Source organism: Danio rerio, chromosome 14, assembly GCF_049306965.1.
Source record: "Danio rerio strain Tuebingen ecotype United States chromosome 14, GRCz12tu, whole genome shotgun sequence".
Lineage (NCBI taxonomy): Eukaryota > Metazoa > Chordata > Actinopteri > Cypriniformes > Danionidae > Danio > Danio rerio.
Window position 1 is genome coordinate 17,767,718 of NC_133189.1, and position 13,634 is coordinate 17,781,351.

Consider the following 13,634-nt stretch of genomic DNA (forward strand, 5'->3'; position numbering starts at 1 on the left):
TCTGAATTCTTGATATCAACATTTGTATTTTTGTATTTTTGTGAATGGTGACATCATAGCCGATATCAAGTATTTGTGTTGTAACTACTTGAAATGTAATATTGATATCAACATTTCGCTTGTTTGATATCAATAACTGATTTGTCGATAGCAAGACAGTTGATTGTTGAAATCAAGAATTAAATAGTTAAATTCAAGAATACATATCCTGATAATGAATAGAAGTCACAACGGCTTGCCATAGGGGTACCAAGGGAAATGTTTTGCTAGTACACAGTTGTAATGATCGTTGTCTGTAACATCTCTAATGCTTTGGGGAATCAAACTGTTATTGTAATAGACAAGTATGCCTAAGTGTCTTCTGAGATGTAAAGCAGGTCCTATTCAGGTCAAATGATTTAGCCAATCAAGTAGGCATTGGCATGAACCGTCATACCTGATAATGGGTTTCTTATATGTAAAAAGCTTCTATTCAGGTCAAGGTTTAGTCTGTCAGGCAGCTATTATGAAAGATGATTGCACTTAATCACAAGCCATTTATTTTAATGGCTACCCCTCCACACGTATTTTAATTGCATTGTTGCAAACCAGTAACAGGATCAAGTGTAGTTCTGTGGTATGTAACAACAAACAGTAATTACAACTTGAAGAAAAATAAATCTGAGAAAAGGTTTAGTTGGTGTATCGGGTTTATCAAATAAAAATGTATGTGTACTATTGTGTAGATATGAAAGCGAAATATTTTCAGCCAGTTAACATGTATAAATTGTCTATACAATACATTTAATTTATGATACTGTTACTATATAAATCTAAATGTCACGTTGTGTCACAGATTTGATCGTGAAAAGCACCACAAAGGTAATTCTAATGTGTAGTTTTTAGTATTTTATTTCTCAACAAAAAACAATGTTACAATTATTGTTGCTGCATGAAATACTGTTGCAGAGCAGTTCTTGCATCTGAACTGTCATTACCAAGATAATCTGGTCTTTCAACATCTGCATCAGCACAATCAGAGGACCATTCTGGCACAAACCTGTCCATGTGTAATTCACACAAGTTATGCAGTGTACAGCATGTCTCAACCATATCAACAACAACATTTACATTGCAGTCATTTCTTTTACTAAGACATTTCCACCTGCCTTTCAAGCGCCCAAATGCATGTTCAACCACACAGCGGGCTCGACTTGTTCTCATGTTGTAAAGTTCTTGAGCCTCTGTGAGCCTGCCGGTGTCTGGATATGGTTTTAACAACCATTTCTGCAGTGGATATGCAGAGTCGCCAAGAATGAAATAGCCTACTTCAGTTCCGCATATGTTCTTTACTCTGCCGGGAAAAGCTGTGGTGGATGTTGCCCAGGTCCAAAGGCATGATTTTTTCAAGACGCTGGCATCATGTTCTCTACCAGGCTGTCCTACATTAAGGTCCCAAAAAAGGCCTTTACCATCCACAACTGCTTGTAAAATTATGGAATGCCAGCCTTTTCTATTGTGAAAATCTGACTGGTACTGTGGAGGTTTCAGTATGGGAATGTGTGAACCGTCAATAGCACCAACACATTGTGGAATACCAAATTTGTCCTCAAAATAATCAGCAATCTCTGCCATTTTTGCTTGGTCAGGGGTGTTTATGAGCTTGGGTCGAAGCACAGCAATCACAGCCTTACAAAAGTCATGCACACAGCGACACACAGAGGTCCGACTGACAGCAAACAGGTTAGTTACTGTTCTATACTCAGTTGTTGATGCGAGTTTATAGAGTGCAATGGCTACACGTTTTGCCAGAGGAATGCACAATCTGAATGACGTGTCTAGTCGCTGTAGTGAGGGCTTAAGCGTTGAACAAATGTATCTGAATGTTTCTCTAGAGACTCTGAAGTCCTCCAGCCACTGGTCATCTGTGTACTTTTGAGCGGTGTTCTCCCACCAGTCACTTGTTCTACTGTAGGCCCACACTTCAGATGTACGCAGTATGTTGGTGTAGTAGTGATGTAGCATCTGAAAAATAGAGCAAAAAAAAAAAAGAACAATTAGTTACTATGGATAGACATATACATTACAATACATTCATATCAGCTAATCTGTTTATACACCAACACAAACCACTTATTTAATAGAGCCAAAGTGGGTTTAATATTCGCACATTTGTTCATTTAGCAGTCTCTCTATTGTTTAACATGTTAATTTGAAAATTCAGTTGTAGTTTGGCATGCAAGTATGACTTCTATATCACATTAATACTTCCATAATATACTGTGAATATATCATAATGGACTGTGAACAATGTTGTATTTCGATAGTCATTTGCTGCTAATATGATTTCCTTATTTAGAATTTGCCAATAATTATTTTCTGAAATTATATTATTAAGGAGAAAGTCTGAATATTTGAATATAAAACCAACAAACTTTACCTCTATGTTATTTATACAATGTGAAATCTCCTGCCACTCTATATGCTATAATACATATGTAATACATTAATAGATTTTTATGATATATTAACAATCTATTTTATAACAAAAATGACAATCACGACAAATAATACCATGTATCAACCACTATAAACACACACACACACACACACACACACACACACACACACACACACACAGCCCAAATACTCAAAAGAAATATGCAACATCAAAATATCACAATCAGAATACCACAATAATGATAAACGTTACTTTTAAAGCTTTTCAGTACGTTTTTATGCATATGTGCTACTTTAAGAGCAAAGAATGAAATACTTATCATCCGGTTACATCCTTACAATCGATGGCATTAACAACAACACGGCATATATGATGGTATTTACAAACAACAAAATGCTTCAAAAACAATCACGGGAAATATTACCATGTTCATCCTCTGTTGCCGTTGCAGTTGTCGTTGCATACGTCGTTCTCGTCGCTCGGCTGCTCTTTTGCGCCTTGCAGCCAAAATCTGTGTTCGATGTAAATGCAGCCGAACTCGAATGTCCTTATCCAGGGATCGCTGTCTGGCCTTACACCAACAGACCACAAACAGTAAAAAAGCAATCGCTTCGGTGTTCTCCATCTTCCAGCACTCGTAGTGATGACAGGTTGTGTTTGTGGCTATAATTTGAGTTTTTTGTTCCCGCTGAAGTGGGCGGGTTGTGTGACGTTTGATTCGGGGGACGTTCTGGGGGCGGTGTTTGCGTGACGCGCTGCAAGCAACTGGCCCGACAGTGGAAACGCGACATGATTTCGGCCTCATTTCTCAACCTCCCGGGCTATTGGCCCGCCCTGGCCCGATTAAAGCCCTGGCTCGCACTGGCCCGATAGTGGAAATGCGGCTACTTTGTCCGTGTTCCTCACTCGTTTTTGAGTCATCTCTGGTGAACTTGCCTTGCGTTTCCCTTGATCTCCTGAGCTACATCTAGTAAGAGTGTTTTATTTTCCTTGTTGCTGACTGCATTAATATCTGTTTGTTTTCTCCCCTTGTGGAGTTTTCTTTACATGTTTATTATACTGTTAGAGTGTTTTTGTATACCTCATTCTGAGAAGAACTTAAGTTGTCAAACGTTTGAGTGATAATGATGCTATCGGCAAAGCACGCTTTAAATTACTCATGATATCTGTACAACAAACGCATATTTCAGTTTGGTAGAACTATATTCTTGCATGAAAAACTGTTAAAACTTAAATTCTTGACATATTAAACGCAAAAATTATAATATTATCTTTTCTTATCTACCATTACTATTTGCTTATTTGTGTGAAATTAATTGTGAGAGAAAAAAATATTGATTCTCAAAACACTCCAAACGAACTTTATTCTTATTGTTAAAGTCAGATATATGTAATATTTTCACTGGTAACATGAAAAAAACAATAGTGCTATATTGTAATCAATATCACATTTGCTCTGGTTCGGTTCAGCACTCGACCGACACTGAATCGGTTTGATCTGAATTAAATCGTTTGCTCAGGAATTATTTTATCACACATGTTCACAAGTGCATGCAGCAATATGCAATTAGTGTATAAATGTCTGGCCGAGCAGTATAACGAAATAGTAATGAATCATATTGTTATGTCTTACAATATTATACAAAAAGGAATCGGTTTTAGGCGGATTCGACACTTTACTGTTCACTAAGGAGCCGATTTCTAGAACCAGCCAACTCGACTCAACCTTCACCAGGCAACGGCTCTCCTAATTTAAAATTCACCTATAGTGTGTCATTAATTGTACATTTTATTTTTGATGTTTAGGTGTACCTGAGGTGAGTGTACATTCTGAGTACACAGATATAAACCAAAGTCATTAACAGCAATATCACACAAGTAGCAGTGCAGTATATCGGCACTCGTGGGAGATTTTAGAACCAGACAGAACTGTTGTGTGTATATATATATATATATATATATATATATATATATATATATATATATATATATATATATATATATATATATAAAGAGAGAGAGAGAGAGAGAGAGAGAGAGAGTTGAAGTTAGAATTATTAGCCCCCCTTTGAATTTTTGTTGCTTTTTTCATATTTCCCATGTTATATTTAACAGAGCAAAAATTTTCACAGAATGTCAGATAATGTTTTTTCTTCTGGAGAAAGTCTTATTTGTTTTCGGCTAAAATAAAAGCAGTTATTAATTTTTAAACACCATTTTAAGGAAAAAATTATTAGTCCCTTTAAGCTAACTTTTTGTTTTGATATTTGATAGTCTACAGAACAAACTATTATGTTTAGAAATGTGTTGAAGAAATCTGCTCTCTGTTGAACAGAAATTGGGGAAAAATAAACATGGGTTCTAATAATTCAGGGGGGCTAATAATTCTGAATTCAACTGTTCAAATATATATATATATATATATATATATATATATATATATATATATATATATATATATATTGTTAGGTCCCATGTGGGGCCTGTTTGTATGTGTGTTTTTTGTGATTTGCAGAGCCTGCATGATGATTGCAGATTGGTGGGTGGGTCATCCCACCTGAGACTCATCGTGTGTGGTTTATAAGGAGTCCGACATTCTGTCTGGGAGAGCTCGATTAGCTGGACGTCTCTGCTCGCTGCTTTTGATTTATTTTAGTTTGTGTTTGGATCATGAGCTCAGTACACTTCCATACACATGCTTTTCACTACTGACTTTCACCTATACTGACTTTGATTGCTTTATTACTTTTGTTAATTATACGTTTTGCTAATAAATAATTTCTCTTTTCAATTTACCTGGTCCGTATTGTCTCTCTAATGTTGCAACTTTGAGCCTGTTGTAATAATATATATATATATATATATATATATATATATATATATATATATATATATATATATATATAATGATTTGTGTCAAAATGTATTTAAACCCATACAGATTGGTGGGGTTGTACCATAGCTGGCTACCAAGTGCTGAGGAAATATTAGACAAATGTTGTTTACTAATTGTAGTATTTGTGTTTATTAGCAATTTTACTGGGCATATGTGTTTCAAACAGCCTGGAAACTGCAAGTTTGGTTCAATATGTTATTTTATTTTATTCAGTTTTATTTTATTTTGTTTGTCTTAGCATGGATTGCACGTTGAAGGGTTTTATAGTGGAAAAAAATGTTAATTAAATACTATACAATTGAATACAATGGCGTAATGATTCCTCTTGCTCACAGTAAGTTTTCTTTTAGTTTTTTCCTCAAGTTTTAGTTTTCCTCAAGTGATACATCAGTTTTTATGAGTAATGCTTGACACTTAAATTGAAAGGACAGTTCACCCAAAAATGAAAATAATGGCATCTTTGGCATCCTCCACTTGATTAAAATAGTTGAAATTTTTTTGTGTGTTGTTCCATTGAACACAAACCCAGATATTTAAAAAAAAAAAGTGGGTTAAACACAAATTTAAACTGGTTTAAAACATGTGGAATAAATGGTGGCAGAATAGTAAACTATCCCTTTAAATATTTTATTTTGAGACTTTTTATTTATAAGTGTCTTGTCTTTTGTCATATTGTCTTTCTAGCTTAGATTGTGATGGGCCTGGAATGCGACACCAGTTACTCTTAAGTCAAGAACCGAATAAAGCACAGATCATGGAGGGAAACTATGCTATGCTAACTACTAACTGGAGGGAAGGAACCTTTAGGTAAAAAAAACCCTGCTTTATTTAGATCTGAAGTATTTTATTTGACATTGAGTTTTATTTAATATTATTAATTTTTTTTTATCATTAATTCATTTTATTTTACGTATATACTGAATGGAAGTCATTTTAATTTCACAACAAAGGATTGAATATAAAATATTATCTAGATGTCTTACTTTTCATTGTCTTAAATGGGGTGCTCAACCCTGTTCCTAGAAATCTACCTTTCTGCAGAGTTTAGCTCCAACCCTAATCAAACCCAACTAAACTAACTAAATAGGATCTGAAGGAGCACTTGGTAATTAAAGACAGGTGTGTTTGATCAAGGTTGCAGGTGAGCTCTACAGGAAGGTAGATCTCCAGGAACAGGGTTGAGCACCCCTGGTATAAAAATGTTTAAAATGCTGTATTCGAGACGAGGTTGTAGTTCAGAAATAAATTCATTAGGATTGATGCTTCAAGTAACGTTTACTTCTTTCTGTAGACCAAACATGCTTGGTATACCTCACATTTTAATAAATTGTTTCTTTTGGTTGATTTTTACATCTATATATGGGTAAGCAAGTATTTAATAAATAAAATTATTTTAAACAACTTGACTTAACCAAATGACTGTGTTACCATAGCTGCTGGAAAAAAAAAACATGTAAAATAACAGGTTTTTTCTAATGCTTTGCACAGTAACGTCATGATGATTTAATAGATTAAATGTCACTGGAGAGGTGTTCATAAAAAATTAATAATAAAAATTTAATGAAATGACTCAATAAAAGGTTTATTTGTCTGACATGCCATCACTACTATGGCAGTAATTGTATTTCGCCAACAACAACAAAAACAAAACAATAAAAACAGTTTTAAATATATAAAACAGCAGTGCAGTGTTTCGTTTCTGAATGAAACGAATCGTTTGAGTGATGATTAGTTTTTACTTAAGTGAAAGATTTTGCTTTTCATTTTTGCAGGATCATCAGAAGTCCTGCTGCCTTTTTGTAAAATGTACAATAAAATACTGTTTTCAGTTTTGCAGTATGTGTATCAGTACTGTAATTATGGTTACAGTAAAAATCAACAACAGTAAAATGATGTATTACATTTGACAGTAAATGTAATACTATTACAATTAGTATTACAGTAATGTTACTGTTTTATGAAATACAGCAGGTACTGGATATATTCTCAAATTTGTGAACATTCACATACACTTCACCCTTTGGAGCAGTTTTTCGCAAGAACTGAATATTACACAACTCCAGTCTGTGGGTGGGATATAAAGGGCAATAAAAGGAGCTCACCGCCTCTAAAAGTGATTAATTACTTTGTCAACAGATCACTATAAACAAATAACGATGCTGGCACAGATTGTTCTTCTGCTTTGTTTGTCAGGTAAGTTTGAAAACTAATTTTGACAATAAAGGAACATCAAATTTGGATGTTTCCAGCATGTTTTGTATCAAAAATTTTGTTTTTTATGTTTAGTCATTACTTACAGCTACAATAGCTACAATAATTGTGTAGGTAAACTTTAATAATTGTTTTTTGCTTCTATGTTGTTATAAACAGCCATGGCAACAGCAGCTTATGATTGTCCTACAGTGGTAAGTTGAGCAATATATCCTTATGCTCTCTATCTTTTTTATCCATCTTCTATTAACTATATGTATGTGCATTTATTTACAGCCAAACTGCAGTCGATACCACCTGCCCGGCTGCACCAAGGAATATACGCCTGTCTGTGGTACAGATGGAATTACATATGGAAATGAGTGCGACCTGTGTGCAAGAATGTTGTAAGTAGACCTACATGTAATTCAAGTTTGTAATGTTCTGTTCATCTACTTGTTTTATTGTTTTCTTTAAACTGATCATCTTGTTGCAGTTTGGAAAAGCGCAACATCATATTAATCTCCAAAAGAGGTGAATGCTGAGCCAGATCCACTCAGCTTATTTGGGATGACGTGAAGGCTGGAACCATGTGTTGCTTTTACTGGGTTTTCATCTCAAAAGGAAGAATGTGTTTCTTTTTTAAAGCATTCTAATCTTTAAATAAACCCTTGATATACAAGTCAGTGTTTTGATATCTTTTATATCTTTTATATATATATATATATATATATATATATATATATATATATATATATATATATATATATATATTACCACTTTGGAGGACTTTGGAGATCCTTATAGGGTTTTATCTGTTGGGAAGTTTACAAAATACAAAAATCTAAATCGAATGATAAGGAAATGGTCAAGATAAAGCCCTGAGTGTAGTTAACATAAAGATGTGTGGAACAGTCTCACTTTTTTACAAAGTTGTGGCAAAGTAAGTTTTTAAGAGTCCTAAAAAAGGTGTCAACTTCAATCATGGGACAGAAGCTTACTTGTTTGTTGAAAATAAAGCAGTACAAATCAATAATAAAAACAAACAAAATTCAATTTCCCTCTTTGGATTAATGGAAAAGTAAGAAAGTTTTTTTTTTTTTTGACTAAACAAAAGTAATACTTTAACTGAAAATAAAAACCAAACAAAATAAAAACACTCTTCATCTATTTGGGATTAAATATAAACTACAGTACATACAAATCAATGTAGTCGAAGATTGCTGAACCTCTGCCTGATAGGCTCCTTTAATTAAATACATTACAACTTTGGTTTGTATTTTCATTTTGTGCATTCGGACCTAAGTATTGGGGATAAAAAACTCCAGCTAGCTTATTACTTAGTGTCACGATCACCTGCGATCTAACCTGTATAGATTGCTGGAAAACATTCACCACACCTGGACTACAATTCTGTCATCATAGGAACTATAAATTCTGTCATCCACCACACACACACACACACCTCTTCCTTTTCTCATTTGATTACCCAGGTGAAAAAAAAAAAAAAATATATATATATATATATATATATATATATATATATATATATATATATATATATATATATATATATATATATATATAAGTAAATGCAACTAAAATACACTTAAATACCCGCAAATACATTTTAAGTACATTGTTATTTTTTGTGTTAGGTAAAAGTTTGATGGTTTTACACTATAAATATACTAATTGAAAGTATGTTTATACTTCAATAGGACTTTAGTACACTTGACAAATGTATACCAAATACCAGTAATACTTAAATAAAGTTTTAGTGTACTACAATAAAGTACACTACAGAAAAAACATCCAAAATACTTTTATTAGTGTGATTTTCAAAAGTGTGCTTTAAATGCTTTAAACATTAGTTGATTTTTAGTACACTGTTTACATACTAATTTAATTACCTAAGTTTAAAATAAGTTAATATATAAAAAAAAAGTCTATTAGTAATGTATTGTAGTAGAAGTACATTTTCCCAAAAGTTGTACTTAAGTACACTTAATGTGAGTCCAATATTATCACTAACACTTAAAATGATTTTCAGTGTGGTCATTTTAAGTTTTTAAGTAATTTTAAGTAGAAGTACATTTTCCCAAAATGTCTTTATATTTTATATATGTGCTGTAATGTTGCATCTTATTTATATTTTTGTGTTCTCAGTTTTTGCTAAGTTTTTGTTCCCTCCCATAAGGTATTTTTTGGACTTGTGGTTTATTGCACAAACATATTTAAGTGTTTTGATGAAGCACAGATGCTTTTTTCTTTGTACACACATTATCCTGATGATATAACTAGATAAGTCACTATTCAATGTACAGCTGTTGTGGTACAGTGGTAAGCATGTTAGGTTATGATGCCACCAACCCAGGTTAAAGACAGAGACATTTAAAATGATACCAAACATGAATAAAGTGCTGCAAGATACACCATGTTAAAACCTTGAACATTTTATGTGAAATGTGCTCTAATCAAAAGGTAACATAAGGGTCAAGAAGGGGGGTTTAGGTGGAAGGAGAAGGGTGACTTCTTCGCATTACCCCCTGCTGTAGAGTAGCTCTGTTTCTCCAGCCTGTGTTTGCATTGTCAACAGTGATTTGAATAGAACAGTGGAACAGTTGGTTTCTTCATCACTTTTCAGATTAGAAAATGCATTGGAACATTGCATCTTGTCTCATGAAATTCCTTAACAGTTCTCATATGGGTCTGATATTTTGGATTCTTATAGAAGTCATTCTTTTCCAATAGAGAGCAGTCCGGGAGCTGCGTGGAGTTCCGATCATCTCCGTATGCGGAAAATTCAGATCCGAATTGTGCTGCAGATCTGTTGAAATATTTGAACTCCTGCGACTAGACCGTATGCGACCGGCCAACCGGATGTGATGTATTCCAGTGTTTTACAAGCAGGTCCGTGCACGCAAGATAGAAGTTTGTTTGTTATTTTTTGAATTATAAAAAGTCAATATTAAAAAAAAAATTCTGCTCATAAATGTAAGTAAGAAAGCAATAAAAATATATATTTTTAATGTTGTCTCCACATTCCCTCCAGTATTTTAGCGGTCTATAAGTTTCTAGTATTCATTCATTTATGAAGCCATGTTAACACTCAAAGAACTTATGGCTCGTTTTCACTGACTAGTACAGTATGGTACGATTCGGGTCAGTATGGGTCACCTTTATCAGGCTTGTGTTTCCACCACAAATGGTACCCTTTTGGTGGGCATGGTGTATGACAAAGTTTAAGTTGACGTCATGCTTGCTCGAATAAATGTCTACAGTAAAGCTGTACGGGTCGTTTACATTTCATATAAGAAGAAATTCTCACAAAACAAATACTTTACACACATAAATACTTCAGTATAAATGTTTATTACTAAGTTTTCTATGAACATGATTTGATTACAACTGCAGATCAATAACAGTCAAAAATAGCCTACTGTAACGTCTGTAATCATATAAAATAAATATACAAATGCAACATATATAAAGACATAAAAACCCTTACAGTCTCCGATATACTATTAATTATAGAAAAACTACACACATCATACATTTAGTACTTATTTGAGTTCAAAAACACACGTAATATAGCCCACAGTCAGCGCAAACCTTTCATCTGTGTCTTTAATCTTCCCCAGCACATATAAGCTCTGTTAGAGAGTAATTCTGTCATTCCCAGTTCATAATAGTCCAAAAGGCAATGATAAACATGACAGTTTGTTCATGATTTAGGTCGCTAAAACAATTTTGCTCCTGTGTTTTGTCGGGCTTCTCTTTTTTTTCCGTGCTTCACTCTCGCGCTTGTCATTTTCTTTCTGAATGGATCAGATGACGGAGACACTTCAATAATCACACACACGTTATTATCATCAGCTCAAGAAATTCATTATATCAAATATAACGTTAGACCCGATCTCGAGGTCCCAAAAAAAAGCAAAACCACTTGCACTTTTAGACAGGCTCGTAAAACAACAACAGGACACGGCAGATTTTTCTTCTTGGCTTTGTGTCTGTTCATCAAGACGACGACGAGGTTTGTTTGAGCCCTGGTCATCCATGGCTCATTATTATATGCATATAGTATTTCCATGTAATGTTTTGGCTTTGTATTTAAAAAACATGGCAGCTCTTTTGTTTTCTTCTGTCTAGTTCCATGAGCTTGTGGCGTAATTCTACCAAATCAGCGTTTAACTGCACGTGTAGCTCCACCCTTTGGTACCCTTTCTCCTGTTTGGTACCCGAAAAAGTGGTATGGCACGGTTTGGTACGCTTTTTGTCAGTGGAAACGACCACACTTAGTGGAATGCACCACTCAGTGGAAACGTGCCAAAAGACTCTTGCTTTTGCACTCCTTTATTTCTGACACTGTGAGAATCAGCTTCTCTCCCATGGTGCACGACAACACTGAAAATACTGTGCGACTGCCACAAGGAGGCATATTCCGACAGTCGTGTCCAAATGTCGTGTGCAGTGGAAAAGCAGCTTAAGTGCCGAAGGCTGAAATAGCTTGGCGTCCATCGTGGAGAACTGCAGGTGTGAGTAGGTCACCGGCGGGTGGTCAGGCTGGCCAACAAGATCAATGCGGGGACTCATTTTACAGTGGTCTTTCAGAAATCAAACTCATGCACTTCATTCCTCCATGACACCACAGCATTAGCTCAGGGTAAGGGCTGGTCCAGGATTATGGATACCTTGGCATCCTTTCTCCACAGGTCTTGGATTGCATCAATGGCACTGCATAGTCACTAAGGGCATCGGGATGAGTATCCCCAGGTGGAAATAGGGAATGAAGAAAATAATTAGCATAGCTGCTGTTCATAATGTATTTAAATGATCTGAAAAAATGCAGTGCTATAAATAAAAATAGCAGTTATAGAAACAAATATAGAAACAAACATGTAAAGTATAAGAGTGGTTCTAACAAAATGGTGCATTAAGACAGTAGGAGTGTGTCCTACAGGTGGTTGTCAAGCCAGTTCACCTTTGTGGAGCACATTCATGCATCGTACCATGATGTAATACATTGGGTGTATGCTTTACTAAAAAGATAGGTCTTTAATCTAGGTTTAAACTGAGTGAGTGTGTTTGAGCCTCGGACAATATCAGGAAGGCTATTCCAGAGTTTTAAAGCCACAAATGAGAAGGCTCAACCTCCTTTACTCAACTTTGCTATTCTAGGTACTATACGCCCTGAGTTTTGAGATCCTTAGGAGCGGGTTAGATTGTAGCCAGACAGAGTTCGGTTAGATAAACAGAAACTGAGATATTCAAAGCTTTATAGTTAGCAATATTTTATAATCAATAAGGAACCTAACAGGCACCCAGTGTAAGGTGGATAAAATTGGGGTGATATGATCGTATTTTTGCTGACAGCTGCATTTTGAACTAGCTAAAGTTTATTAAGAGGATGCTGGGCAACCAGCGATGAGAAATTTCCAAATATGAGGAGGAAGAATTGTGTTTGTGAAGATAAAAGATTAGTGCTATGTGAAATTTTGCATTCTGATAAAAATCATGTAGAAACAACTAATTTTTGCCATTTCATCCTAGCGGAGCTCAGCCCTCTATGTGAGTGTGTGTACCAAGAGCACATTGCTTACTTCTAAATTAAAGTAAAACATTTATTTCAAACCAAAAAGAAGATTATTTTACTTTTACCTCACATTGTGCCTTCTCTATAGGATATTGGGCAAACTCATGTTTCTTAATACTAGCATGTAGGATTGCAAAATAACAGAATCAGTTAGAAATCAACTAGCTCTCAGACATGAAGTAATTGAAGACATGCCCTGTTGATTTTAAAAACAGATAGCCATGGTTCGGTTTCAATCTACTCTACTGACAGTACTGACAGAGCTGAAAGAGCGTCTTTGTTAAGCTGCTTTGACATAACCTACATTGTTTTGTGAACATGATTATGTTGTAATAACTATGCATTAGTAACTAAATTACTAAACACTGTGAATCATTTATTAAGCATTACCAAATAGTTAATTCATTATCTGTTAAGCATTACCTCTACATTAAGGCTGCATTTACATTGCACTGTTTAAGTGACTCGATTCCGATTTTTTTCCTCCCATGTAGCACAGATGTGATATG

General features: G+C 34.6%; 1 protein-coding gene and 1 long non-coding RNA gene across 2 annotated transcripts; one reads left to right on the forward strand and one right to left on the reverse strand.

The window, feature by feature from the left end:
* Positions 1-865: 865 nt before the first annotated feature.
* Positions 866-3,095, reverse strand: LOC141377485 (uncharacterized). The gene is made up of 2 exons (XR_012389667.1): positions 2,865-3,095; positions 866-2,004 (listed from the first exon to the last, which is right to left on the reverse strand). It is a non-coding gene; the product is annotated as an uncharacterized lncRNA (long non-coding RNA).
* A 4,346-nt stretch (positions 3,096-7,441) lies between these two features.
* spink2.4 (serine peptidase inhibitor, Kazal type 2, tandem duplicate 4) lies at positions 7,442-8,208 on the forward strand. Its single transcript, XM_003199876.5, has 4 exons — positions 7,442-7,529; positions 7,707-7,741; positions 7,824-7,933; positions 8,023-8,208. The coding sequence occupies exons 1-4, from the start codon at positions 7,493-7,495 to the stop codon at positions 8,069-8,071; spliced, it is 231 nt and encodes a 76-aa protein (XP_003199924.1). The 5' UTR covers positions 7,442-7,492; the 3' UTR covers positions 8,072-8,208.
* The last annotated feature ends 5,426 nt before the right edge of the window (positions 8,209-13,634 follow it).

Excerpts from the sequence above, each read along its gene's own strand:
- spink2.4 (XM_003199876.5), top strand. The coding sequence starts at position 7,493 with ATGCTGGCACAGATTGTTCTTCTGCTTTGTTTGTCAG. Across the intron at positions 7,742-7,823 it reads CTTATGATTGTCCTACAGTG|CCAAACTGCAGTCGATACCA; the intron begins GTAAGTTGAGCA and ends ATTTATTTACAG. Across the intron at positions 7,934-8,022 it reads GACCTGTGTGCAAGAATGTT|TTTGGAAAAGCGCAACATCA; the intron begins GTAAGTAGACCT and ends ATCTTGTTGCAG.